Source organism: Marmota flaviventris, chromosome X (genome assembly GCF_047511675.1).
Source record: "Marmota flaviventris isolate mMarFla1 chromosome X, mMarFla1.hap1, whole genome shotgun sequence".
Lineage (NCBI taxonomy): Eukaryota > Metazoa > Chordata > Mammalia > Rodentia > Sciuridae > Marmota > Marmota flaviventris.
The window spans coordinates 8,285,534-8,311,803 of NC_092518.1; the positions used below are offsets into that span (position 1 = coordinate 8,285,534).

Consider the following 26,270-nt stretch of genomic DNA (forward strand, 5'->3'; position numbering starts at 1 on the left):
TAGGTTAACTTGTTCGTGGTGCAGATCTCTCCTCCACCTTCGGTGTTGGGGATTAAATCCAGGGTCACTTAACAACTGATCTACATTCTCAGCACTTTTTTTTTTTTTTTTTTTGAGATAGTGTCTTGCGGATAGTAGAGGATAGGAAAGGCAGCAGAATACAACAGACACTAGTATGGCAATATGTAAATCAATGGATGTGTAACTGATGTGATTCTGCAATCTGTATACGGGGTAAAAATGGGAGTTCATAACCCACTTGAATCAAAGTGTGAAATATGATATATCAAGAACTATGTAATGTTTTGAACAACCAACAATAAAAATTTTTTAAAAAAAAGAGATAGTGTCTTGCTAAGTTAATTGACTGGCTTCAAACTTGCCATCCTCCTGCCTTAGCCTCCAGAGTTGGTGGGATTACACAGGTGTGCACCACTACACCTGGCCTTCTTGTGCAGATCTTGAAATAAAGCAAACGGTTGAAAGTCTCTGACTTTGCAACTGCTTTTTGGGGGAGGAGGGGGGTACTGGGGGTTGAACCCAGGTGCACTTTACCACTAAGCTACATCTCCAGTTCTTTTTATTTTTTTTATCTTTTTTTAAAAAAAACTTGTTTATTATTTTGGTACTAGGGATGGAACCCAGAGATGATTAACCACTGAGCAACATCGTCAGCCCTTTTTATTTTCTGAGACAGTCTTGCTGAGTTGCTTTAGTGCCTCGCTAAGTTGCTCAGACTGGCTTTGAACTTGCAATCCTCCTGTCTCAGCCTCCTGAGCCTCTGGGATTACAGGCATGCATGCCGCATCTGACCATGCTTATTTTCATTATACCTACAACAACAACACTAAAATCCTCAAACAAATGCAGAATCAGTTGCATTTGTCATAGCCTAGTGGATTAAGTGCCTGAGCTTTAGAGTCTGTCACATGTATGTCTTATTCCCGCCTTTTGCTAGTGTGTGATCCTGGGCAAGCTATGTAACCTCTGAGTCAGCATCCTCATCTGTAATGTAGGAGTAATAAGAGACTTGTGAGGCATAAATGCAGTGTCATAGGGTAAATGGCACAAAGAACTCCATCAGTGTTAGTTGCTGCTGTTTTATCCTTAATCCTAAATGTTAGCATTTTGAAGAGTATTTTTTTTTCATTGATTGAATTATATATGAGTTAAGAACTGATTATATATATTATACACACACACATACACACACACATATATATATATATATATATATATATCCCCCACAAAAATGCTATTTGCTTTACAAAGGTGGGTATAGAGTTGAAACCATTGGTTTAGACTAAGAGACTTAGTACCTAGTACAGTTCTACATTGGCATCACTGGGAAACCTTCAAATTGAATTTGATCCTTTGGTGTCTAATGTAGGCCTGCCTACCCTCTTACTTGTTCTGCACATAGCTCTTGCTGAAATTCAAGGTAAGAAAAGGCCATTAAAGAACCTGTATGTAAAACTGCCAGTAAAGACTTCTTCATATATTTATTCCACAGAAATTTCCTTCACTGTTCTTATGAACCTGGCACTGTGACAAAACATTTTTGTCCCATGATCTGAGTGAATCTTCCCAACAATCCTATAAGATTGGCCACTTTGTTTTTGTGTTGCTGGGGATTGAGCTCAGGGCCTTGCACATAATTAGGCAAGTGCTTTACCACTGAGTTACACCCCCAGCCCTCTGTTGTCACCCCTGCTTCCATGAGACTTCAAGAGGTTAAGTATCTCATGCAGGGGCTGTGCTCCTGGCTATGGTACTGGGAATAAGCTCTCCTTTCTGACCTGTGCCCTTGTTCACTTAGAAGGAAGTTTTCATTTTGCCTTGGTTGCACAGGAGCTTCATGACACTGTGCTACCTTTAGCCTTGTCCACACTCTTCCTGTATCATGTTGGTGCCTCCTCCCTCCTCCCCTTTTGTTTTCCTTGTTTGTGTTGTCTTTATATTGTTTTCTAGAATGACTTATTCTCATCCACCGAAAATTTGGGCGTTTTAAAGAATAAATGAGATATTCTCTACTTCCTCTTAATATAATTTTATAGGTATTGTGGTGTGTGAAACTTAGAAGGGTTGGCAGGCAACAGTTTTTTTGGAAAAAACAATTAAAGTGTAATATTTGATGTAGGCCTTTTTTTAGGCTGAAGATGATCATGGACTGCACTTAGATATGGTGTTTTAGGTTAAGAAACTGGCTGCTAATAGAAATCACATTATTTCTTTCATATTTTAATTATTGTGTTTAGTCTTAAAATTATGCAAACAAGTTCAAGTTGCTAATGTGAGCTTTCTAATTTTTTTGCAGGTAATGATGCTTGAATTGAACTTCTACTAAGGTAAAGTTGATGGGACTATGCTTTTCCCAGATATTTTTATCTGTAGAATTTAGCTAAATTACTAAATTTTGACCTTGGTAAAGATTATTGCCTTTGGATAGTCATTCTAAACATAAGGAACATAAGGCTTTTTTTGAAGCCAGGAGTGCTTAACCACTGAACCACATCCCCAACCCTTTTCATATTTTAATCTTGTTAGGTTGCTTGGGGCCTTGCTAAGTTGTTGAGGCTGGCTTTGAACTTGCAAACCTCCTGCCTCAGCCTCCTGAATCTCTGGGATTACAGGTGTGTGCTACTGAGCCCGACACTTTTAGGTAAATTTTTAAAATGACATAATAGGATTTTTCCCCCCCCCCGGGGAAGGGTACCAGAGATTGAACTCAGGGGCACTCAACCACTGATCCACATTCCCAGTCTATTTTTTATTTTACTTAGAGACAGGGTCTCACTGAGTCGCTTAGCACCTCTATTTTGCTGAAGCTGGCTTTGAACTTGCAGTCCTCCTGTCTCAGCCTCCCGAGCCGCTTGGATTTCCTGTATGGGATGACAAGTATTACACACCCAGCTAGTAGGATACTTTTAATTATTTAACTTATGTTAAAATTTTTGCAAACAATTCTGGTTTTAAAGAAAAACAAAGGGAACATTTTTAATGTCCATAAATTATGATTATGTTAATGTATTGATTTAGTGAAGCTGGCCTCTTAGATGTCAGTGGGAAATAAGATGGTTTGCATATTTAGTTATACCACCATGTATGTTTGTATATAGGTTAGAATCAAAGAGGTATTCATATGTATTATTAATTATTGTAGAAAATACCAACATATTCCTAAATAGTATCTGAGGTTGATTTCTAAACTATAGTTAGGAAATTTGAAAAATTATACCCTGTTTCCTGGTATATGGGTTTTGCATAAGCCAAATTTGTTTGGTCAGAATAATGACACAAAGTAGGAAATGCCACATGATTATGAGAAAGGAAAAAAATTATTAGAGTGTCCTGATAAAATTATAAATTAGAAATCTCAATGATTTAATCTAGGTGGAGTTGTTTGATTATAGAATCTGGCTTTCAGTTTCATTTAATGATTCTAAAAATGCAATGCTGTACAATAAAACTTTGTGTCTGGTCAGGCAGTTAGATTAGTAGACTTATTAAAATACTAGGATAAATGATAGAATTATGCACATCTGTTATTTCCTCATAACACACCATGGAACTTTTGTGTTTCAGTATGTTAAAAATTGTATGAAAGGAACAACATTAGGGGGGGCTGCTGGGAAAAGGTTCCCAGTGGAGTTGATGACCATGCCAAGAGCAGGTCTGAAAGCATAGCAGTTCATTGGGGTGGGAGTCGGGGGACCACCAGCAGAGGGAACAGCATATGCCAGTGTAATGAATGTGTAAGATGAGCTGTCAGTTCCATGTGACAATGCATTTCAGAATGACTCAAGCAAAGAAGCAAGGTGGGAGGTGAGCTCTTTTGCCTTAGAAATTGACCTTAGTCCTGAGATAAACCATTGAAGAATATTAATCATTTGAGGAAGCATCAGATGCTTTCCCTACATTGAAATACAGTTAACAATGGGGACACATTCTGAGAAATGCATAATAAGGTGATTTCTACTTTGTGTGACAATGGTTACACAAACCTCAGTGGTACAAATCAATCACTAGACATGACCTCTTGGTGCCATCAATAAACATAGTAAACATGAGGTGTATGAGACTGCTCTGATCTAACATGGCATATGTTTTGCAGTAAACTTTTTAACAAGTAGGAGTAAACCTTCAAATAATGATAGTATAGTATACAAGCAGAGACATGAAAAATTGTGCTCTATTTGTGTAATGAATCAATTGCATTCTGCTGTCATATAACTAATAAGAATAAATAAATTTAAAAATATTTTTAAAGTATAGTTTAATAAATACATAAGCCAGTAATATAATCATTAGCAAGTATTATGTACTGTACATAATTGTATGTGCTGTACATTCTCTACAACTGGCAGCATTGTAGGTTGGTTTACACCACACATGAGTAATTCATTGCACTATAATAACTATGATGCCACTAGATGATAGGAATTTTTCAGCTCCATTTTAATCTTTGGGAGCACTGTTCCAATGTGGTGTGGTGTTGACTGAAGTCTTTATGTGACCCATGCCTGTATAGCTGATTTGCTTTTTTGGTTTTGTTGATCTTTTTTATGTTGCAGTTATTTAAGCAAAATCATTTATTACTAAATTGTTTTTGATGCAAGGTTAGGATGCACAGAATAGTCATGAATATATGTTAACCATTAATGTGGTTGTGATGATTATGTGGTGTGAAATACTACATGGTTCTTTAATGTTACAGAAGTGTTCGGTTACATTATACTGGGTCACATTGGCATATAACAAGGAAACAGCCAGATAATGTTAACTGCAGTGGTTTTGCAAACTTATCCTGGTCAATAATAACAATTGTCATTTGTGTCTTTATTATCTTCCTATCAACGGATTCACAATATTTACTTTAACATTAAGGTTAATGACCATCTTTACTCTTGAGCTGTGCCATCCAGTGCAGCTATTGTTTAAGTGTGACTATTTAAATTAGTCTAAAATAAATGGGCTGGGGGGTATAGCTCAGTGGTAGAATGTGTGCTGAGCCCTGAGTTTAATTTCCAGCCCCCAAAACATTTTTCTAGTCCAGAGTGGTGGTACACACCTGTAATCCTATTGTCTCAGGAGGCTGAGACAGGAGGATCGCGAGTTCAAAGCCAGCCTATCTCTAAATAAAATACAAAGAAGGGCTGAAGATGTGGCTCAGTGATTAAGTGCCCGGTAAAATTCAGTTCCTTACTCCCACCAGCTACTTGTCAAGTGCTGAACAGCCACATCTGGCTAATGATTGCCATATTGGACATTTTGATCGGACTGTATACAATTCTTTTAACAGTGCTTCTCTACAGTTTATTTTCTTTAATGAAATGTAGTATACTTAAAAAGCCATTTAATCCTGAAATATTTACAGGCTAAATGATATAATTTTGATTTAAAATAACAGGACAAAGGAGAGTGGCAGTTGAGGAAAAAATAGATTTGCCGTACATGGACAGTTGGTAAATCTGGGTTTAGAGTTCATGGGTATTCATTATATTATTTTCATTATTTAGAAGTTTTGTGTATGTTTGAAATTTTCCATAATTTAGAAAAGAAAAGCATCGAATAGGAAAGTGTTCCCATAAGCACTTAGAAGTAGCTGTCAATAGGCATCAGAAATCTCAACCCGCAGGTTGGCTCTTTAAGTATAAGAAAGTTTTTAATCCTGCCCCAGGACTTCCTCTAATATAGCACATCTACATTTATTTCATTCCACTTGAAAACACACAAGTAACAACACAGGCTCATATTTTCTAAGAGGTAGAGCTGCCCAAATTAGTCTTATGAATAGAATATGCCAGATTATATTAATTATGCTGGGTGCAGTTGCACACACCTATAATCCCAGTTGATCAGGAAGCTGAGGCAAGAGGATCACATTCAAAGCCAGCCTCAGCAACTTGGCAAGGCCCTAAGCAACTCAGAGGAATCCTGTCTCTAAATAAAATACAAAAAAGGGCTGAGGATGTCACTCAGTGGGTGAGTGCCCCTGAATTCAATCCCCAGTACCCCCCTCCTCAATTGCTGCTGACATTGATTTCAGCAAACTCAAAAAAGTGTTCCTAAAGAAGAGAAATAAACTCCCTTTACCAGTGGTTGGTTCACTTCTTTTTCACAGACAGATCAGTGAGCTTCTGGAAGTCTCTGGCTTTCCTGCTTAACAGTGCCTATGTCTGCAGAGTAAAGGGGGGTGGGCAATAGAAAAAAATCCCGGTCACAAGGAGCACCATTCATGAACACCATCACTGTGCACTGAAGCGCTGTTTGAAGATACTAAAGAAAGCTGAAGACTTGGTCTCTTAACCACCTCTTTAACAAGGGATGAGGTGGCTTATTGTGAGCAAGGAGGGGCTTAATAGATCAATAGTTCAGAGCCAGGTCTTTGGGGTCAGATTTGGTCTTGAATGAGAGATTTGTAGCTGTGACCCAAGAAAGAGGAAGAGTGAGTCCCTGCTAGCTGTTCTAGGGAATAAATAGTAGGATAGAAGTTGGCACATGGTTTAATGCTCAGGTAATGACAATTATTATTTAGGTGTGCTCCTTGCAAAAAGGAATTGGGGCTATTTTAGTTCACTTAAATGCTAATATTTCTAGAATAATGCAGAGTATTCAGGTGTGAAGGAATTTAATGGTACCTTTTTATTTTACAGGGTTCTGAAGTCAAAACTTGTAAGATTAACAATGGCAGGAAAATCATCGCTTTTTAAAGTAATTCTCCTGGGAGATGGTGGAGTTGGGAAGAGTTCCCTTATGAACAGATATGTAACTAATAAGTTTGATGCCCAGCTCTTCCATACAATAGGTGTGGAATTTTTAAACAAAGATTTGGAGGTGGATGGACATTTTGTTACCATGCAGATTTGGGACACAGCTGGCCAAGAGCGATTCCGAAGCCTGAGGACACCATTTTACAGAGGTTCTGACTGTTGCCTGCTCACTTTTAGTGTTGATGATTCACAGAGCTTCCAGAACTTGAGTAACTGGAAGAAAGAATTCATATATTATGCAGAGGTAAAAGAGCCCGAAAGTTTTCCTTTTGTGATTTTAGGCAACAAGATCGACATAAATGAGCGGCAGGTGTCCACTGAAGAAGCCCAAGCCTGGTGCAGAGACAACGGCGACTATCCTTACTTTGAAACAAGTGCAAAAGATGCCACCAATGTTGCAGCAGCCTTTGAGGAAGCGGTTCGAAGAGTTCTTGCTAACGAGGATAGGTCAGATCACTTGATTCAGACAGACACGGTCCATCTCCACCGAAAGCCCAAGACAAGCTCATCTTGCTGTTGATTGTTAGATTATCAGTGCGTTCTAACCAATTCATACATGCACTTAAGAGTGGATAAGAGAATTAGTGTTTGCAGCAGTGTATCATCTACTAATAAATTTCAACTAATGTTTTTGCTGCTTCATTAGTTGGTGGGAGAAGGGACACATCCACTCTGAAGGAAATCTATTTACTCAATAATGGCACCTTACATTTATAAATTGTAATGGTTGCCTAATAATGTTTCTTTAATTTAAATATGTAAGTTAGAGCTAATAAATGAGATGACCACAATTGTAACTAATTAAAACAAAAAACTTGACTATTCTAGAAGTTATACTTGGATTGTTCTGTGCCCGTCCCCCACCCCCCCCCCTCCCCAGGAAAATGGAGAACTACTTTTTATATCTGTATATTTTTATGTAATTAGCATTGTATTCTTGGTTCAGGGAAATGACTTCCTAAAGCAATAATGTTAAATATTAAAGATTAAAATCTAATGCATTTACATTGCATTGCTTTTTTGATTGTCTTCATCTCTTTAAAATGATTTAATCATTCTCTCTCATTCTACATATTAGAATCTGACTTACAGTTGCTCATTTGTGCAGCGCATGCAACCCCATCTTCCCAACACAGAAGCCAACTTTATAGTAAGGATTGTACTTTGTGAGAGGGTAAATGAAGACATCTTTGATAAGGTATTATTTAGTGCCTTCTCTAAGGAAACACTCAATACTTTTTTGCTCTGAAGATTATTTGTTCTAAAAAGAGGACTTGCTTGGGCTGGGGATGTGGCTCAAGCGGTAACACGCTTGCCTGGCATGCACGGGGCGCTGGGTTCGATCCTCAGCACCACATAAAATAAATATTAAAAAATTCTCTCTTTAAAAAAAAAAGAGGACTTGCTGCAATGACCAGACTTGGTAAAGCAGATTGTGGTCTTTCATGGGTCAAGTTCATATGCTGTGCCTATCCTGTGGAGACAATTCAAATCTAGACTGCAATTAATGTGGACAAGACCCTCAGCTATGGAGCTGTGGAGTAGGGGAGCCCATTGTCATGTAGGGAAGTAAAATTTGAAAAACTAGATTAATAAATTTTTCCTCAACCATTGAGAATCACACATCATTGTAGTAAGCAGGCTAAGTCTGATTTCCTAACATAAGGGATAGTTTTGTCATAGGGGAACATTTTAAATTTGGGGTGGTTTCTTCATATTCTCATGTTAGAATGAGCTGTACTTTTGGGGGGTGGGTATCCGAGGATTAAACTTGGGGGCACTCAACCACTGAGCCACATCCTCAACCCTTTTTTGTATTTTATTAGAGACAGTGCCTCACTTTTGCTGAGGCTGGCTTTGAACTTGCAATCCTCTCCTCAGCCTCCTAAACTGCTGGGATTACATGATGCACCACGGCGCTCAGCTGAGCAGCACTTTTTAAATTTTCAATTTTTTAAAGTTGTAGTTAAACACAAACCTTATTTATTTTTATGTGGTGCTGAGGATCAAACCCAGTACCTCACACATGCTAGGCAAGCGCTCTACCACTGAGCCACAACCACAACCCCTGAACTTGTTTTTAAATCAAAAGTGTACCCACTATATGGTGCCTTGTCATTTTTTCTTAATATATATAGTTGGAGTATTTCTACTGTATATAGAGTATCCATTAACTGTATGGATATGTAACAAATCATTTCTTTGGCTTCCCAAAATTTTAGACCTGTGCAACAAAAGATGATCAAAGGAACAGATCTTTGTGTCCACAGAGAAAGGCTGAAGGGAGAATAATCCAGCTTCATGTTGTCTTAAAGAATTTTGGTGAACACTAATTTACCAAACATGATACTGAAATGTAAAAACAAGAGGAGGAAGAACATTACAGAATAGCTTTGACCTTCAAACAAACTGCAGCTGATGGAAAAGCACTTCAACCAGCAGCAAAAATTAGCCGAGAAATCTGATTCTCTTTTGTTTAAAGAAAGTAAAAGGTACTCGAATGGCGGGTACCACCTATACAAATTAGAACAATATGGAAAAGGGAATAGAAATGGGGAACAAGTGGACTATGGTAGCAGGAGTGGTGAGAAGCAGCTGCCCAGCCTCCCAGTGAACAGATGGGAAGAACTGTAGGTCATGCTTCACAGCCCCTTGGTAAAGGAGTTGCTCACCACATGGTGTCTTATCATTACAATAGTCATACATCCAACTAAGTTCAAGCTGTATATGAATGCAGACTTTCAATAGGGTAAATAAGACTAAAACAGTGGTGGTATTGGGAGGCCCTTCAAAATTGGTTATCAAACTACCACAATTGCCAGCACAGTGGCACACACCTATACTTCAGAGGCTGAGGCAGGAAGAGTTGTGGTTTTTTGTTTGTTTGTTTTGTGTGTGTGTGTGTGTGTGTTTTAAAGAGAGAAGAGAGAATTTTTTAATATTTATTTTTCAGTTTTCGGTGGACACAACATCTTTATTTTTATGTGGTGCTGAGGATCGAACCCAGTGCCCCGCGCATGCCAGGCGAGCGCATTACCGCTTGAGCCACATCCCCATCCCTGGAAGAGTGTTTTAAGAAAAAGGCAACCTGCTGAACTTGGAACATGAGATGGAAAATTGCAATACCATCAGTGGACTAAAGTTTTTGCCACTTTTCTTCACCCTTGTGAAAAATTCCCTAGTTGAAGTTAAAACAACACACATGTTCCTTATCTTAAAAGAAAACCTTACTTTTTGCATTCCTATGCAAACTTCTCACTTTTATTATTATGACACCATGATATAAGTTCTCTCACAGTATATCTTATAAAGCAGTAAAGTACTGAAGAGAAAAAAAGACGACCACATGCACCCAGTGAAAGGTAGAGCTCGTATAGTCAGTGGTTTCCAGGATGCCAAGGACTGTCAACCAGAAATATTGAAGTAACAGAGTTATTAGGGTAGTAGCATGGGCAGAGCAGAAACTCTTCTACACATAGGAAACATGGATGTTGAATGAAGCATCCTAGGAAATTTTCAGCTAGAGAGGACAAAACCAGATTTGTTTATTTTATCTGGGTCACTTTGGGAGTACTAATGTATATTAACAATTTAGTGCTGACATGCATGTGCCTAGTACAGTATGGTTTTCTTATGATTGATTTCACCCCTTTTACTCTTGTGTTCCAGAATCTTCAAGGCATCACCTACCAGATTCAAGCTAAACACCTTTGTTTTTCTAATGCTCAGCTCCTGACTTCCCCCTTAAACCAGTCCTTGTTCTATCCTGTCAGCCTCTTGTGTTTTCTCCATGCCCCTTTCTTGAATGCTGCTTCCCTATGTGGCCCACTTCTGAAGTCCCATTCTGGTGGACTTCCCTTTGAGCTCCTTCAATGATGCAGCCACATATGAAAATTGGCATTTAACTCTGGGAATATAGTCTCACCCTCACAAGGCTTGAGAAAAGGAAGGCTATTTGCAGGGTACCACTCCTATGTAGCTGAGACAGAGCCTGACGCAGATCTTCTCAGCCCTATGACTTCCTGCTGTTAACACACTGCTGCTCCTAGCTGGCTCACTTTATAGCCCTCAGGATTATATGCTAAGGGTGGGGCAAGTTATACACAATAAATACATGCTTGGGTCTCCTATTAGCGTGGCTGGAATTACTCCTAGTTTTCTATGAGTATCTTTGCCTGCTCCCAAAGCTATGGTGCCTACTCAGAAGTGATCTGTCCATTGGATTAGGTTATTTTACTTTGCAGATTTTCAATAGGGGAAATAGGACTAAAACTGGTTGTGTTGGGTGGCCCTTCAAAATTGGTTATCAGACTACCTCAATTGCCAGCACAGTGGCACACATCTATACTTCAGAGGCTGAGGCAGGAGGATCGCAAGTTCAAGGCTAGCCTGGACAATTTTAGTAAGTTCTTATCTCAAAATACAAAATAAAAAAAGCTGGGGATTTATCTTAGTGATAGGGCACTCCTGAGTTCAATTCCAATACCAGAAATAAGCAAAATTACCACAATATTGAACATACAGCTTTATTTAAGATATTAAATAAATAGAGTAAAAAAAAATGCCAGTAGCAACTTCATAACAGAATATAAGACCAAGCTTAGAATTACTTGCTCAAAAGTTATTCAGATATGCTCACAATTAGCACACACACAAAAAAAGACTCCAGTTCTATTACTTGCTCTTCCTTGTATATTTACTATTTTACAGTCAAATCAGACACTATTAAAGGACAGGAAAGACCATTCCTGGTCCCCCCAGTGTATAGCCAAAAAGGCCAACTGCAAATGTTAATGTAATCTAAACTTTTCTTTAATAACATTTCTTAAATTGCATTACAGTTTTTTACAATAGAGATCAACAGGTCCATTTAACCCTTAGTTTACTGTCTTCAGAGAGAGGAACTATAAGAACATAAGGACATGGAGGCAATATGTTTCACTGTGGCCTATAACTGGTCTATTTTGCATACATGGGTCCAGGATTCTAGAACTATAGTAGGATCCTATTCCTACCCTCTGACAGAGGCAGGCATGCAACATTTAGCACTGCAAATCTTTCTGCTTCAGCTTCTTGAGTAATACTATGTACTATAAAGTTTTATAACATCTCCAAATATACAGTCAATGTATGTGCTATCAAGCTCATTCACTTCTGGAGAATCTTTTTGTCTACCCAATCTTGACTTTTTTGTTTTTTAATGAATTGTTATATCAAGATCAGGAAAGTCAAAAGCTTATTTTCGATTTATTAAGATTATTGATAAAAAGCTCTTTATAAATAACATTTCACAAACAAATTGTTGATAATCCACATGAAACAGAATGTAACTACTTTATAAAGAAATTCTATTAGATTTAGATAAACTGAGACAAGTAAAAGTTTTCCAGACTATTTAATCAAGTTACTTACAATGTATACATTCCTGAGCATACCCCATTGTGGTGACACTGTTTACTTCAGAATTTTTCTGCATTCAGCTTAAAAGATGTTTCTTCCCAAGAAACTGAACTTTTCTGTCAAATGCGCTTGATCGAATTGGAGAATTGGGTTCATAAAATGGATTCATTGCAAACTAGGAAAGAAGAAGGTATTGGTTTGTCAAAGCAAAAAGGCTGATAAATCAAGTCTCTAAATTATTTAAAACTTTTAAATTAAAATTCATCAAAGAGGGGCTAGAATTGTGGCTCAGTGGTAGAGCACTTGCCTGATATGTGTGAGGCCCTGGGTTCGATCCTCAGCACTACATATGAATAAAAAAATAAAAGGTCCATTGGCAACTAAAAAATATTTTTTAAAAAATTCATCAAAGATTGGTCTGGGGTTGTAGCTCAGTGGTACCCATGAGGCACTGGGTTCGATTCTCAGCACTACATAAAAATAAATCAATAAAATAAATGTATTGTGTCCATCTAACTAAAAAAATCTATTTAAAAAAATTCATCAAAGATATTCAAAACAAGTCTGAATACCACATTTTTAGGTTTCACTGAAAATGCTCCATTGTTAAACATTAATGTCCCCTTGAGAAAATTTTTTGTTTTGGTGTTTTAGTTTTGAGAAGTACCTGTAGCAAAACTAATGGTAGTAGGATAGATATTGTGGGTGTAAATTAAATTAATTTTCCAGATTCACCCTGTATGAGAAACACAAACCTACTTGTATTCATACATTACAAATACATGGATTAATCTGTAAGGTCCTTTGGACTACATTAACAAAGGAAAAATTTTTGTCATATGTTCAGTGTTAATAAAAGTTATTCTTGTAACATTTTTTAATTGGGGTTTTAATATTCTTTAACACAAAGCTAAATGATCAGTTCCTTAACTAAAGTAAGCACATTATAACATACGTAGGAAAAAATTAATATTAAATGAAATTACTAATAAGGAAAGAAGCTACTGACCATCACACCACAATCACTTGATAAGGTATCATTCTTCTTCCTTTGGTGAATATAGTTGAATTTATCAGGGAAGTAGCCTACCAAGAGCTGTTTTCCCAAACACATCTTAACTTGTCAGTGAAGACTTGCCTGCTGAGAAAGTTGCCAAAGCTAGTTCTAATTGGGGAAAATCTAGTGTGAAATGAAAAACTGCAAAAAGGAGTTACTTAAACAGTCCAGTTTCCTGTCAAAGCTAGAATCCTTTTTTATAATCAGATTTTTAAAAATTGTAGAAGATACCATACCTTTATATATAAATCATAGACATCAGTAAAGAAGTTCTTGATTCCATCTTCTTGCCTTATATCATGAAGCATAATAAATCTCATATGTGAAATAATTAAGGTATAATCTTTATTAGAAATGAAAAGTGAAAAAGCAATAATTGCTATGTTACTCAAATTAGTCACATGCATGGTAGTTTGCGATGGAAAAGTTAAATACATAAACTGGGTCTAAAGTCAACTTAGTTTTACCTTAAAGAGAATATAATCTTTAAGTCAGAAATACATACAAAGTAAAATCATCCTCAATATGATTCAGATAAACCTGTTTTTCTTTTGGGGGCAGGGGAGGTACTGGGGATTTAAACCAGGGGTGCCACATCCCCAGCCCTTTTTTGAGACAGAGACTTGCTAAGTTGCTTAGGGCCTCACTAAGTTGCTAAGGCTGGTCTTGAACTTATAATCGTCCTGCCTCAGCCTCCCAAGTTGCTGGGATTACAGGCGTGCACCACTGCACCTGGCTAAACCTGAGTTTTATAGATGATAACTTTAAAATGATCTGTTAAAACACAGTTTTTCCTAAAAGAAAAGTAGCCTAGGGCAGGGTTTGTGGCTCAGTGGTAGAAAAAATAAATAAAATAAAGGTATTGTGTCCAACTATAATTACAAAAACTATTAAAAAAAAGTAGCCTATAAATTGAAAATTTTTACCTGATTCTTTGAAACCTATAGACTCAGAGCCTGTATCTGTGCTCCATGTTCTATTTGCTAACCCAACCTTAGTTCAGTATCTTTACTAATAAGTTAAGGATATGCCCTGCAGTGACAAATGCTGACACAAACCACTCATTGAATTTGTCCACAGTTTTCAAATACATATTGTTTGAAAGCCACATGTTTTCATCCACAAGGTCAAGAGCCGCATGAGCTATGAATTGGTTCAGATGACGATGATCATCCTAAATGACAGAGAGAAGCAACAGATTAACATTGCAATGTGGTATCAGGAATTCCAATAATTCTATAAATTCTATATGTGGTTTTCTTGTAGGGAAAAACACCATTTGCTTTTACTTCACTTATTATCAAGAGACATAAAAACTTGTTTTCATGTTTTAATTTGATACCTAAAACTCAACAATAACAGAAATAGCCAATAAATGTTTCCAAGAAACTATATTTTTAATATTAAAAGAAGGAAGTTACCAAATTCTGTAACCCTTTAAGCATGTGAAAGAATACACTTAAGGGGGGGGAACAGGGAGGCGGGGGGTTAGATTCTCCTGCTTTCAAGCTCACATCTTGAGGTTGGTGGCACATATCTATAATCCCAGTAACCTGGGAGGCTGAGGAGGAGGATCACAAGTTCAAAGCCAGCCTCAGCAACTTAAGCAAGATCCTGCCTCAAAATATAAAAATAATAAAGGCTACAGATATGGCTCAGTGGTTAAGCACCTATGGGTTCAATACTGGGTACCACAAAAACAAACAAAAAAGCAGCTCACATCTTATTAGAGAAAGACATGAAAAACATGTGTAAGGTGAATGTGGATCAAGGCGAACATATTAGGGAGGCTAGGGCCATGGAGATGGCAAAGGACAGTTGTAGAAAATGGGTGTCACACACCATCTCAAGGGCAGGAGACAGCAGAGAGGGCTGGGCTTCCTGAGCAGTGGCACCAGGGAAGCCATAGAGATAGCTGAAGAGTTGGCACTCGTGCTTACCTGCCAGAGGCCTCTTTCAGGTGAGTGGAACTTATGTGCCATGGGAATCTGGGAGTGGTAGGAGGCCACACTCAGCCCCAGCTTGTGAGCAGTCATCATGTTAACAGCAGAGTATAATCCTGTCAGAGCTAAGAGTGTCCAGTTGGTAAACTGAAATGGCTTAACAGCAGAGAGGGTGGGACTGATCCACCATAATGTGGAGAGGAAGCTCACAATTTGGAATGCAGCCTACTCTGGTGGAATTCTTTCTTTGAAAATGCAGTTTTTAATGAATATCTGTTATAGCCTGAATTGTATCTTCCCCAAAATTCATTTATTGAAATCCTAAGCCCCAGTACCTAAAAATGTGACTTTTGTTGGAAAGAAGGTGACTGCAGATGTGGTTAAGATGAGGCCATAATGGAGTAGGGTGGGCCTCTGATCCAATATAACCAGGGCACTTATAAAAAGGGATTTGGAGACAGACATGCACACAGGAAGAAGGCCACATGAACACTGGTGCTAAGGAACTACCAGAAGCTAGGAAAGAGACCCTGAAAAGACCCTCCCTTAGTGCCTTCAGAGGGCATATGGCCCTGCCAATACCTTAATTGCAGACTTCTGCCTCCTAGAATTGTGAGACAATAAATTTCTGTTGTTCTAAGCCCCTTAAGTTCTGGTATTTTGTCACAACAGCTACAGGAAAGTAATACAACCCTCTTGCTAAAAAGACCGTTCCCATGGATAGGCTGGAGGAAGGTTGCAGTTGCCTTGGAATCCGTTGTACAGCTAAAGTATGTTTACTTCACTCACGTTGCCATGACGAAGTTAATTGAATCCTTAGAGTAATGGATGTATTTTGTGTCTGGCTCACAACAGTGTTTTCCATGACTTCACACTAATGATCACACTTGAAAGAATGGGTATGAATGGTAGAAATGCTTTAAGATAATAAGTGGTCACAGGAGAAAGAAATAAGACCAAGTGAAGCGATAAAGTGTTTTTATATATGCTACTCTGTCCATCACAGGTCCGCTAGAGAACAAAAATTGTATAGAAGCAGCAATGTCCCACAAAGCAATTATAGCTGTAGAGATACCTCCAAAATTTTAATGTACAACATTCTCATAAGACTGTGGGAAAACAATGTTGCAACAATACGAGGTAGAAAATACCTCCAATTTCATATTTTGGTGGCAAGATTTGACAGGTTAAAAAGTATCTTATGCTTAAGAGTGTGCATTATGATTAATTTTTAAAAATCAGCTCGTCCTAAAGGACATTGAAGCCTATTTGTGGAGGCCGGGAGAAACATAGTGTATTTCTCAGCAACTTATTAGGAATATGTACTATTACAAAAAGATGGAGGGGATTGAACTGTTTTCTCTCTCCTTTTTTAATGGTACTGGGGATTGAATGGAGGCCTCACACAAGCTAGGCAAGTGCTCTACCATTGAGCTACGTACCTCCCCAGCCTTATTTATTTTTGAGACAGGGTCTTGTCTCAATAAATTGCCCAAATAAGAGCTGGCCTCAAACTTGTGATCCTCTTGCCTCAACTTCCAGAGTAGCTGGGATTACACGTGTGTGCCACCATGCCCAGAAGGATTGGGCTACTCTCATCTCAAGACTCTACGGCTGTTTGAATGGTTGGTAATATGTTCTTGAACCAAGCTTATTTCTTTTTCTTGGTACTGGGGATTGAAACCACTGAGATACATCCCCAAGATGAGCTACATCATGGGGATGAGATATATCCCCAAGTCTTTTTTATTTTTTGAGACAGGGTCTCAAACTTGCAATCCTTCTCTCTCAGCCTCCTAGGTTGCTGAGCTACATCATGGGGATGAGATATATCCCCAAGTCTTTTTTATTTTTTGAGACTGGCCTCAAACTTGCAATCCTTCTCTCTCAGCCACCTAGGTTGCTGAGATTACAAATATGCACCACTGTACCCAGCCCAAGCTTATTTTTCTGGACCTATCCCTGACAATAAGAAAGTCAAGGGGCCTAACCTCTGGTACTGCTTTCAGAATTACCTGCACACAGCCAGGTAGTCTCTAGAAGAGACCACACAGACACTACCCAGCACAGCAGTGCTACAGGCACTGAAAACAAGGTGCTGTAGATTCAGTGACAGCAAGACATGGGAGCAAGTGTCTTTTTTAACCCTCTCAGGTGTATAAATTGATCTACTATGTCTGTCCTGATGGAAAAATGTGATTCAGTGAAACAGAATGGACTTCCATGGCATTTCCAGGCAGCAAGGACTATTCATCCAGACCCACTACAGGTGGATTGTCTTTCCATGCACTTTAGAAGCAGCACTTCATAGAGGGTGACATAGTGAACTTAATATTATAGGAAAGAGACCTGGGCATCATGCTAGTCTGTACTAAGTGTATGCTGAATTGAAGGTTGAATAAATAATTTCAAAGACATCTCCTAGCTGGCTTCTATCAGTCTGTGGGCCTCCAGAGAGACCCTCATTTAACAGTGGTGGACTTGAGTTGCTTCATCTGTCCAGATCGATTCCATTTCTAAAATCATACTATACCATATTATTACAAGAGCATAAAAATTTTCATGTGGAATTTAAGCTTTCATACGCACTTTGGATTCTGCTTTCCCAGCTGGCAAAAATTCCATTTCAAAAACTGGATTATCATGGTGGCCAACAATTACAAAGTAGAAGCTTCCGGACATTATCTTCAATATATGGCTCCTAATTAAATTAAATAAAAAATAATATACTTTTAGTACTCAATACTGAATGAAATCCAAAAATGATTAACACAAACTCTAGAATTTTTTAAATTTAAACTGCACATTGTAGAGGAGAATGCCACTCAGTTTGACATGCTTTCCAGTATATTATCATATATATGTGTCTTTTGGATTATACAAATTAGATATTTATGATATGTCCTATAGAATATAATATACTGAGAATCCAATATACTGTATATCCAGAGGGAAACTGAAAAGCCTCTAATATGAAATCACAAAGATAACATTTTTATGATATGAAAGCTTGGAACATTCAGCTCAAGGAACCCTGTATCTGACGGAGTTACATTTAATTTGGACTGAACCAGTTAGCCTGCACATCAACACCTGGGAAGATTAATAGAGGGTGGTGAATAGTTAAGTACAATGGAATGTGGAAAAGATGAAAGCAATAATTAGCTTGCCTTGGAAATTTCCAGGAGGCATCCTTCAGAAGAAGCTAAAAACAACTGTATCACACACATGTATACATAAAGGAGACACTATAGCATTTGTCTACAAATTGTATACTTTGTCTTCTTTCTACCTAAAGGATGTGTGCTACAAATTTAAGTCTGCAAATGCAAGAGCCTATGATATGCCTCTTCATACACCAATTTATAAGGAAGAAACAATTCTGTATTCTAGGAAAAAAATGGAAGAAATAATCCAAAAGGAAAAAATTCTGAGGCATTGAGATCTTGGAACTAGGGTTAAGGGTTGACTAAAGAAAACAAAACAAAACTAAGAAACTGGGCAGGGATAGTCAGTGATTCCAGGCTTTAGATGCACAGAAAGACAGATGATGGCTTGGTGGGGAGAGGAGTGGGGGTGGATTTACACATTTGTATTTTTAGAAGAAGAGCTTTGGAGTTAAACAAAGCCAGGTTCAAGTCTAGCTCTGCCTCTCACTAGCAATGTGACCACAGGCATGGTCCTCCTTCTCCCAGTTTCTGTTTCCTCATCTGTGTAACAGGGATAACATCAGTTTCCTCATGGTGTGCTTATAAGGATGCCACAATCTAATGCATGCTGTCTGGTTCACAGTGATTATCTAGAACAACATGGAAGAGTATATACACACCAGGAGGTAGCATCTAGTAACTCCTCAATGTGTGGTGGGAATCCAGTTAACTGGGAGTATCCAGTTAGCATCCTGGACATCTGGGACAGATAGAGCCTAAGACTCACCAAACCTCACCAGGCCTTCTGCTGATTCACACAGAACATGCACTGAAATCAGAAATCTGTTTCCTAATCAGGAAATCAGGGCCTAGTTGGCACTTTTAACTTGACTTGGTAATTTTAACTATGACTATGGAGAAAAGGTAGATAAACTCCTTTGGCATGATGAAGTAGGATTTTAAATGTTATTTGGGGCAGGGGCTGACATGCTGTAGACTGCTAGTCAAATCTAGCCTCATGCATCCTCTTACTATTGTCTAAGGCTGCTTTTACCCTTCAATGGCAGAGCTGAACAGCTGCAATAGAGACCATCAGGCCCTTTACAAAAAAAGTTTGTCCCTGTTTTAGGGGAAAGATATGAAAGATTCAAATAATAAAACTGAATAACAAAGATAAGCAGGAATGATACAAAAGCTATGCAAAACTAGGGGAATTGGCAACAAATCTCCAATGGAAGTGCAGGAAGAGCAAAAAGAATTTGAAATTTGAACCAATAATGATATCATAAACTCTTGTTGGAAGAGGCTTCAGAGCTGGAGTTTCCCAAGGGAAGGGCTTACTTTCTTCAGCACAAACATTTAAATAGCAATAGGAGAAAACACACAAACACCAAACTTAAGCAGCAGAAGGAAATACATGTATACATTCCTCCCCAGACTCTCGCCCATTTATGGAATCCACCAATGGGAGAGATGCACAGTGTTTGAGCATAGCATGAAGAGTTCTGTTAAAAACCACCCAGTTGAGCAGATGAGACAGTTTTCCTTACCTACATTCTATTCTTGACTTGAGCTGACCATAATTTGATTTCACAAACTGCTCAAGTAAGAAGGGTTGTAGTTCTCCACCCAATTCTACTGAAGAAAACCTGCCAGGTGAAGCAGAAGAACTGAAAACCTTGGGAGAAAATAACCCCGTTGTCTCAGGAACAGAACACCTGCAATTACTTAGCAACTACTTGCAGGCTCACTACCACTGGGTAATAATGGGTAAAGGTGAGACAAACTATTGCTGTCCAATATACTGAACTTTCTGCAAGGATGGAAATGTTCTATAACTACACTGTCCAATATGGGAGCCAGTAGCATTTGAAATGTGGCCAGTGTGACTGCAGAACTAAGTTTGAAAATTTAGTTAATTTTAATTAATTTAAACATAAATAGCCACATGTGACTAATGGCTACAATACAGAACAGCACAACTACAGATCAATGACTGCAAACTCTTATAAAAAGTTCAGCAATCTTTTCTACCCACAAAGCAAGTATTACTCAGAATTCCAATATATAAAATAAATTATATAAAGCAATCAATATGGTTAAAGTGCCTGTTGGCATGAGTCTGCTCAATTTTCCCATCACCTTAATAGAGGCCCTTGAATCATCTCCAAGGAAGGCCAGATCTAGAGGTAAGGAGGTAGCTACACAGAATTTGGGAATTAAACTGGGGAGCTGAGGAAGAGAGAAGAATCTAGCATGGTTTCCAAATGCCTTGCTCAGGTGATCATGCTCAACAGTGCCCCTCTCTTGAGAAGTCCTAATCTATGGAACCTGTATGTTAGTATTCCTGGCAAAGAGGCTTTAAGGTTGCAGATGGAATAAGCTGCTCATCAGTGACCCTGAGATAGGAGATTATTCTGGCTTATCCAGGTGGGCCCAACATAATCACAAGCATCCTTAAATACGGAAGAGGGCAGCAGAGGAGGAAAGTCAGAGGGAAATGTAGGCACACAGATGGTCACAAAGCTACAGTGTTCAGGGCTTTGAAAATGGAGGATTAAGCCAAAGCCAAGGGATGCAGGTGACTTCTTAAAGCTGGAAAACACAAGGAAACAGATTCTCCTCAGAGTTTCCAAAAGGAACACTGTCCTGCTGATCAGTGAGACCTGTGTCAAATTTCTATCTACAAAACCGTAAGGTAATATATTTGTTATATTAAGCCACTGAAGTTGTGGCAATATTAAGGCAGCAGTAGGAAACCTGTGGGTATAAGAAAAAAGGCAGTGTCAGCACATAAGTAGAAGGTATGTTTTACGAAGAGACAGGGGACAAAGGGAGTTCACTTACCAGGAGCATGGGTTTCAAAATACCATGAAAGATATTGTGGGAGGCCATGATATACCAATGTGAAGATAACCACAGCAACATGGGAAAGACAATGTGGAAATAAACACAGCCTATATTTTTTCCACTACATATCTATAATCACAAGGATGCCCAATGCTTGCAGAATGGAACTGCAGAGAAGGGGCTGTAGTTTTTCAGATGTGCTGGAATGCAGGAATTAGGGACAAGGTGGGATTTCAGCATTAAGTAGCCTCAACACTGAAATGAACTGATAGCTCTAGTGCTGAAATCACAGGGGTCTCAGGACTCTCAGGTGATCAACACTGTTTGTGAAAGGTTACTAAAGTTTGACAAGGGACTAGACTTGGTGGCTGATGAGGAGAGCCAGAACTCTCACTTGTGGTAGAAAGGGTCCCTGGTGGCTAGGGAGACTTGATCCTCTTTTTGAGAGGGAGACAACTAAAGAAATCAACTAGGTGATATGAGGTGCTCTCTGGCTACCTTAAAGAGAACAGATAAATGATGTCGAAAGCAGGTCACTAACTAGTAATGAACATAACAGGACCAGAAATCTGTGAGGCTAGAATCAGAAGGGCAAAAGCCCACAAGAAACTGAAAAAGTGTGAAATATATTAAAAAATTTTTTAAAAAAGCCTATTTTTAGGTTTTGATGAGGAAAGAGTAGGGGAAAAAGGTCAACTGCTTCAAGTACATGGTACATACTGAAGAGGACACAGATCTGCTTAACTTCCATTTTTTGTTAAAGAGAATAACTTTCAAACAGCAAGCATGGAAGAAAGCAAGTTAGGCAGGATGCAAATTTCAAGGTAGGCATGTTAAGAAAATAGGCATTTCAATAAATCTACGTCTTCAGGTCCTAACAAATTATATAGCTTGGATTAACAAATGTTATTGTGTATTAGTAACATTTGAGTAAGCCCTGGTATATAAAAGTGTTATAACCTCAGAGACAGATAAATGCTACTATTTTCAGAAACAGGAAAAAAGTTGTCTCCTAGTCTATAACTGGGCACATTCAAAGAGACTAATACAACAGAAATATGTATTAAATTCCCATTTTTGATCAGATACTGTGTCAGGAGCTTTTATTATAAGTTCATTAATATGAAATCCTAGAAGAAATAGATTAGGTTATTATTTATTCACATACTCCACTTATACTGAGAACAAGTCATGCAAAATTTACATTGTTTTGTTTTGGAAGGGAAATATGGTAGGTAGACAGTAAGTAAACCACTTTTTGCCAGTATCTAAGAACAAACTGGAGACCTGTAGCCTGGGTGATGACAGTAGTCTTGCTAGAATGATACACAGTATGAAAACAGATGCAGTCTTATTCACTGTGGTAACTCCAGAGCTACAAAAGTGCCAGAGGTCGAGTAAGCATTGATTATTTGCTGAATAAGGGATGATTCACAGCTGACTTGAGTGTCAGGACCTGAAGAACACTGCATATTTATTCTATGTCAATTTATGGCCCAGGGTCTCTAAGGAGGCTTTGAGGTTGACCTTAACCTAGTCTAGCTCAGCATTTAAACTAACTTGGACAAGGGAGGGTGGGATCTAGGCTAGAGAATGCTCTGGAAACAAGAGGAACTGAAGATGTTGCGGTGAGGGGGAGACTGCTTGTGTGTGTGCGCGTGCAGCACAATACTATATGCTATCTAATAGAAAAGGGATTTGAGTTAGAGATGGCAAAAGGTTTCTTCTAGTGAATGAATTCTAACAAACTGGTACTATCAACCAGAAACTGGTGCTGCAAAAGAAACTAAGACAAAGTGATGTCAGCAGTTAATTGCTGTGATCAATTATTCATGTCTACTATAGGGAGTGCAGTGCCTACATGAGTGCCAAATATTTAGACTCTGGATTGGAAAGACATTCCAAACAGCTCTGTAGGCCAAGCTCAGGGCTACTCTGAAGTTACAAGGAAGCTAGAAATGTGTAAGGGGTGGTTAGAAGATGACCAGTGCTAGAGTGGGAGGATGATCTCAATTAACTTAAAATTCCTTTCCAACTCTTAAGAATTTTAAACTGCAGGGAAATGCAAGGCAAAACTCATGCATCCCAGTTCCAAAGCCAACCATTTCTTACAAAAAATTTCTTTACAGCCTCTATAGACAAACTTAATTGCCCTGTGCTCCTGAGAGCAGTGGTTTCAGTTGTTCCATAGACCTGGGGCTGCAAGACTCAAGCGGTGTGGCAAGGGACCTGACTATTGCAATAAATGGGTTTAAAAAAAAAAAATACTATTGATAAGTATCTAATGGGAAATCTTCCATTAATTTATAAGCAATTTCCCCACCCCTAAGTGGGTTTATGCTGACTCTTAGAACATTTTACCTAATCCTATTCAACTCCGGGATCAAAAGATGGGGTTGGGAGTGTCTTCAGGCTTTTTTAAACAGTGAGTATGTGATTCTACTTTTTAACAGTAACATATCAACACTTATCAGAACACTGTTTTCATTGTTTCACTGCTCTGCTCAAAAGCCTTAATGTTTCTTAACTACAACATCATGTACTAATACCCCAAACAGATTCCCACATTGTTCCACGTCTTTTCTCAACTTTATTGTTCACCTCTGATAGAGCTGAGTGGTCAGCCTTCTTACTTTTCCTCTAAAACTCACTTTGGATTACATCCACTCCAGACTGTTCTTACTTCTTTGTGCTTGGAATGCTCTCCCTGATTCTGTACAACCCTTTCCCATTCTTTAATGTACAACTAAGTCCCTCTTCCACAATTATTTCCAACAAAAACCTATAGGCTTTTCACCTCCTCTGAAGTGTTACTCCTGCTGGCTTTTAGATACTTACAACTTTTCACAGCCAAGGATCAAACCTCATTGTACTCTTCAGTACTGTGCAAAAAGCTGACACTGACCAATTTTGTCCTCATAGGACTTAAATTCCTTATTTCCCCAGGGCACGACTTTGGGAGCCAGGACATAATCCGCACCCCCACCCCATTCCTTTGCACATTTCCCCCTTCCAGCAAAGCTCTCCTCAGTGCTCATCATTCAAATCCTCTCTATCAAAGATTTGATTAGTCACACTTCCACAGATATGTCCTTGATTACTTTCATCTTAAACTGCCTCCCTTTTTCTAAACTGTTTACCCAGTCTACAAAGCATCTTCGTTCTTGTTCAATTCTTTGGCTGCGATATTTTCTTACTGCTGAGAGATCTGGTTCCTTTTCTTTCTAATTACACTTGAGCATCTTGGGGATCGAGCTCACCTTTTTTCAATCTTGCTCAGAGCACACAACGGCGGAAATTCTATGAAAGCTCAGCTCCGTGGTTCTCAAAAACTGGGGGCGATTTTGCCTCCCAGAGGTTGTTTGGCAATGTCCGGAGACTTGGTTCTCATACCTGTGAGCGTGAGGGCCGAGAGCTACTGGCTTTTGGACGGTACGGACCGGGGACGCTGTGACTATCTTACGATGCACAGGACTGCCTCCTACAACAGATAGTTTTCCAGCTCCACATAGCAATAATGCCGTGGTTAAGAAACACTGGGTTAGCTGAATGACCTAGTGAGAGCCAAGCCTCCGAAAAGGCGGACGTTTGCAGATCGAAACACAGTGTGGATTGCTTGGTGGGCTAACTGAATCGGCGGGGCGGGGTGGAGGTACAAGACCAATATCCGCTTCACGTGGAGCCTGGGACGTCCCCCAAGGACCCGGAGCGCCCGCCCCCCACTCGCTCCAACCCCTACCTGTAGTGAAAGGCCGACAATGGAAACGCCCAGTCAGTTCGCGCCACAGAGACCCGCGCTCCCCAGCTTCAGTCAGGACTCCAGGAGCAGTACTCGCGAGACCCTAATGGTACGCTCTCGCGAGATGTGGGTGGAGCTTCCGGTAGCACTGGGCGCGTGCGCAGATGGACGCGTGTGCCGTAACAGTCCAGACAAAGGCGATTCAGTTTGGCGGGCCTCGAGGAGGGGTGATGTGGGCTCTGAGCCATGAAATCTCTGGGTGCTGCCCTGCCACCCCGCCCCGGCGTCTGCCCTCCAGCAGCCTTTCACAGTTCCCGCCCCTCTAGGGTCACGGCCCCGCCCACCCTTCAGAACCGCGGAGAAAGGAAGTACGCATCTTCTTCCGAGTTCCTAGTTCGAGTGCTAGGCAGAACATTCAGCTCTCTTGTTTTTCCCTATTCCCCCCAAACAGGCCGGGATTCCTTCTTGTCCTGAGCCTGCAGCCTGGGCTGAACTTTGGAACTCGGGTCCTGGCGACTGAGCTCTGGAGGAAGCAGATACCTGATGATGGCTCAGGTAGCTAGCTATACCTGCCATTTCCCCGGTACTGGCAGAAATGAAGTCTCTGGGTTTCCGGGGAGGCTGCTGGTCTGTTTTCAAAAATTAGTGACCCCTTTGCCCACCAAGTAACTCATAACAATTTTCTCTTCCAGTCTACCATGTCCCCCAAGTGTGATGTATTGAGTCAAGATGAACTGCGAAAAAAGCTGTACCAGACGTTTAAGGATCGGGGTATACTGGACACGCTTAAGGTATCAGATTTAGGCATATCTGTGTCATAATTTACAAGTGTAATCGTTTAACAGTCCACATTTAAATTTATCCAGAGCTTGGGCTTTTAAAGTAGTATGATGTACACATTGTATTAATGAGTTACATTTTTATATGGAAAATATTGAGTAGTCTTAAAAAGAATATTCAAATAATAGATTTATTGAACTGACATTAAGTAAGTAATATTTATATAATGAACACCTTTTAATTTAGGTTTGTTTTATAAATGTAGTTTACAGGTTCCTTAACAAGTGGTTTTGTAGTAAGTTTGATTGAAGAGGAGCATTAACACTATATAGAAAACATTAAGTGTACTGCTTATGATAGAATAGCTTAAGGAATAAAAAATTTTTTAAATATTCATATGTTTCAATATATTTTGTCAGAGATTTATTTTTCTCACAATTATACTTTTTAAAATTTTTTTGATGGACACAATACCTTTATTTATTTTTATATGGTGCTGAGGATCGAACCCAGTGCCCCATGCGAGCTAGGCAAGTGCTCTACCACTGAGCCACACTTCCAGCCCCAGAAAATTATTTT

General features: G+C 39.1%; 3 protein-coding genes across 7 annotated transcripts in view; 2 read left to right on the forward strand and 1 right to left on the reverse strand.

Annotated features, from left to right (window-relative positions):
- Positions 1–6,614: 6,614 nt before the first annotated feature.
- Positions 6,615–25,018, reverse strand: Trappc2 (trafficking protein particle complex subunit 2). Of its 3 annotated transcripts, XR_011705572.1 has the most exons (6): positions 17,763–17,851; positions 15,171–15,298; positions 14,256–14,404; positions 13,467–13,548; positions 12,186–12,348; positions 6,615–6,986 (listed from the first exon to the last, which is right to left on the reverse strand). XR_011705572.1 is itself a non-coding variant. In XM_071605990.1 (5 exons), the coding sequence occupies exons 2-5, from the start codon at positions 17,853–17,855 to the stop codon at positions 12,250–12,252; spliced, it is 423 nt and encodes a 140-aa protein (XP_071462091.1). In that variant the 5' UTR covers positions 17,856–17,874; positions 24,912–25,018; the 3' UTR covers positions 11,286–12,249. The 3 variants fall into 3 exon arrangements, 2 of the variants coding, with proteins under 2 accessions (XP_071462091.1, XP_071462090.1); XM_071605990.1 differs by lacking the exons at positions 6,615–6,986; positions 15,171–15,298 and adding an exon at positions 24,912–25,018 and having other exon boundaries at positions 11,286–12,348; positions 17,763–17,874; XM_071605989.1 differs by lacking the exon at positions 6,615–6,986 and having other exon boundaries at positions 11,286–12,348.
- Positions 6,688–7,774, forward strand: Rab9a (RAB9A, member RAS oncogene family). Its single transcript, XM_034635251.2, has one exon. The coding sequence runs from the start codon at positions 6,688–6,690 to the stop codon at positions 7,291–7,293; it is 606 nt and encodes a 201-aa protein (XP_034491142.1). The 3' UTR covers positions 7,294–7,774.
- An 85-nt stretch (positions 25,019–25,103) lies between the features above and the next one.
- Ofd1 (OFD1 centriole and centriolar satellite protein) overlaps positions 25,104–26,270 on the forward strand; it is a 40,770-nt gene continuing 39,603 nt past the window's right edge. For 2 of the 3 annotated variants that reach the window (XM_027946522.2, XM_027946523.2), the window contains exons 1-2: positions 25,289–25,466; positions 25,604–25,702. In XM_027946522.2, coding sequence (XP_027802323.2) covers positions 25,455–25,466; positions 25,604–25,702 — 111 coding nt within the window. In that variant the 5' untranslated portion in view covers positions 25,289–25,454. The other variant, XM_071606121.1, reaches the window with a different exon arrangement.

Excerpts from the sequence above, each read along its gene's own strand:
- Rab9a (XM_034635251.2), top strand. The coding sequence starts at position 6,688 with ATGGCAGGAAAATCATCGCTTTTTAAAGTAATTCTCCTGGGAGATGGT.
- Trappc2 (XM_071605989.1), bottom strand. The coding sequence starts at position 15,269 with ATGATGACTGCTCACAAGCTGGGGCTGAGTGTGGCCTCCTACCACTCC. Across the intron at positions 14,405-15,170 it reads CTGAAAGAGGCCTCTGGCAG|GATGATCATCGTCATCTGAA; the intron begins GTAAGCACGAGT and ends TCTGTCATTTAG. Across the intron at positions 12,349-13,466 it reads TCTATGATTTATATATAAAG|TTTGCAATGAATCCATTTTA; the intron begins GTATGGTATCTT and ends CTTCTTTCCTAG.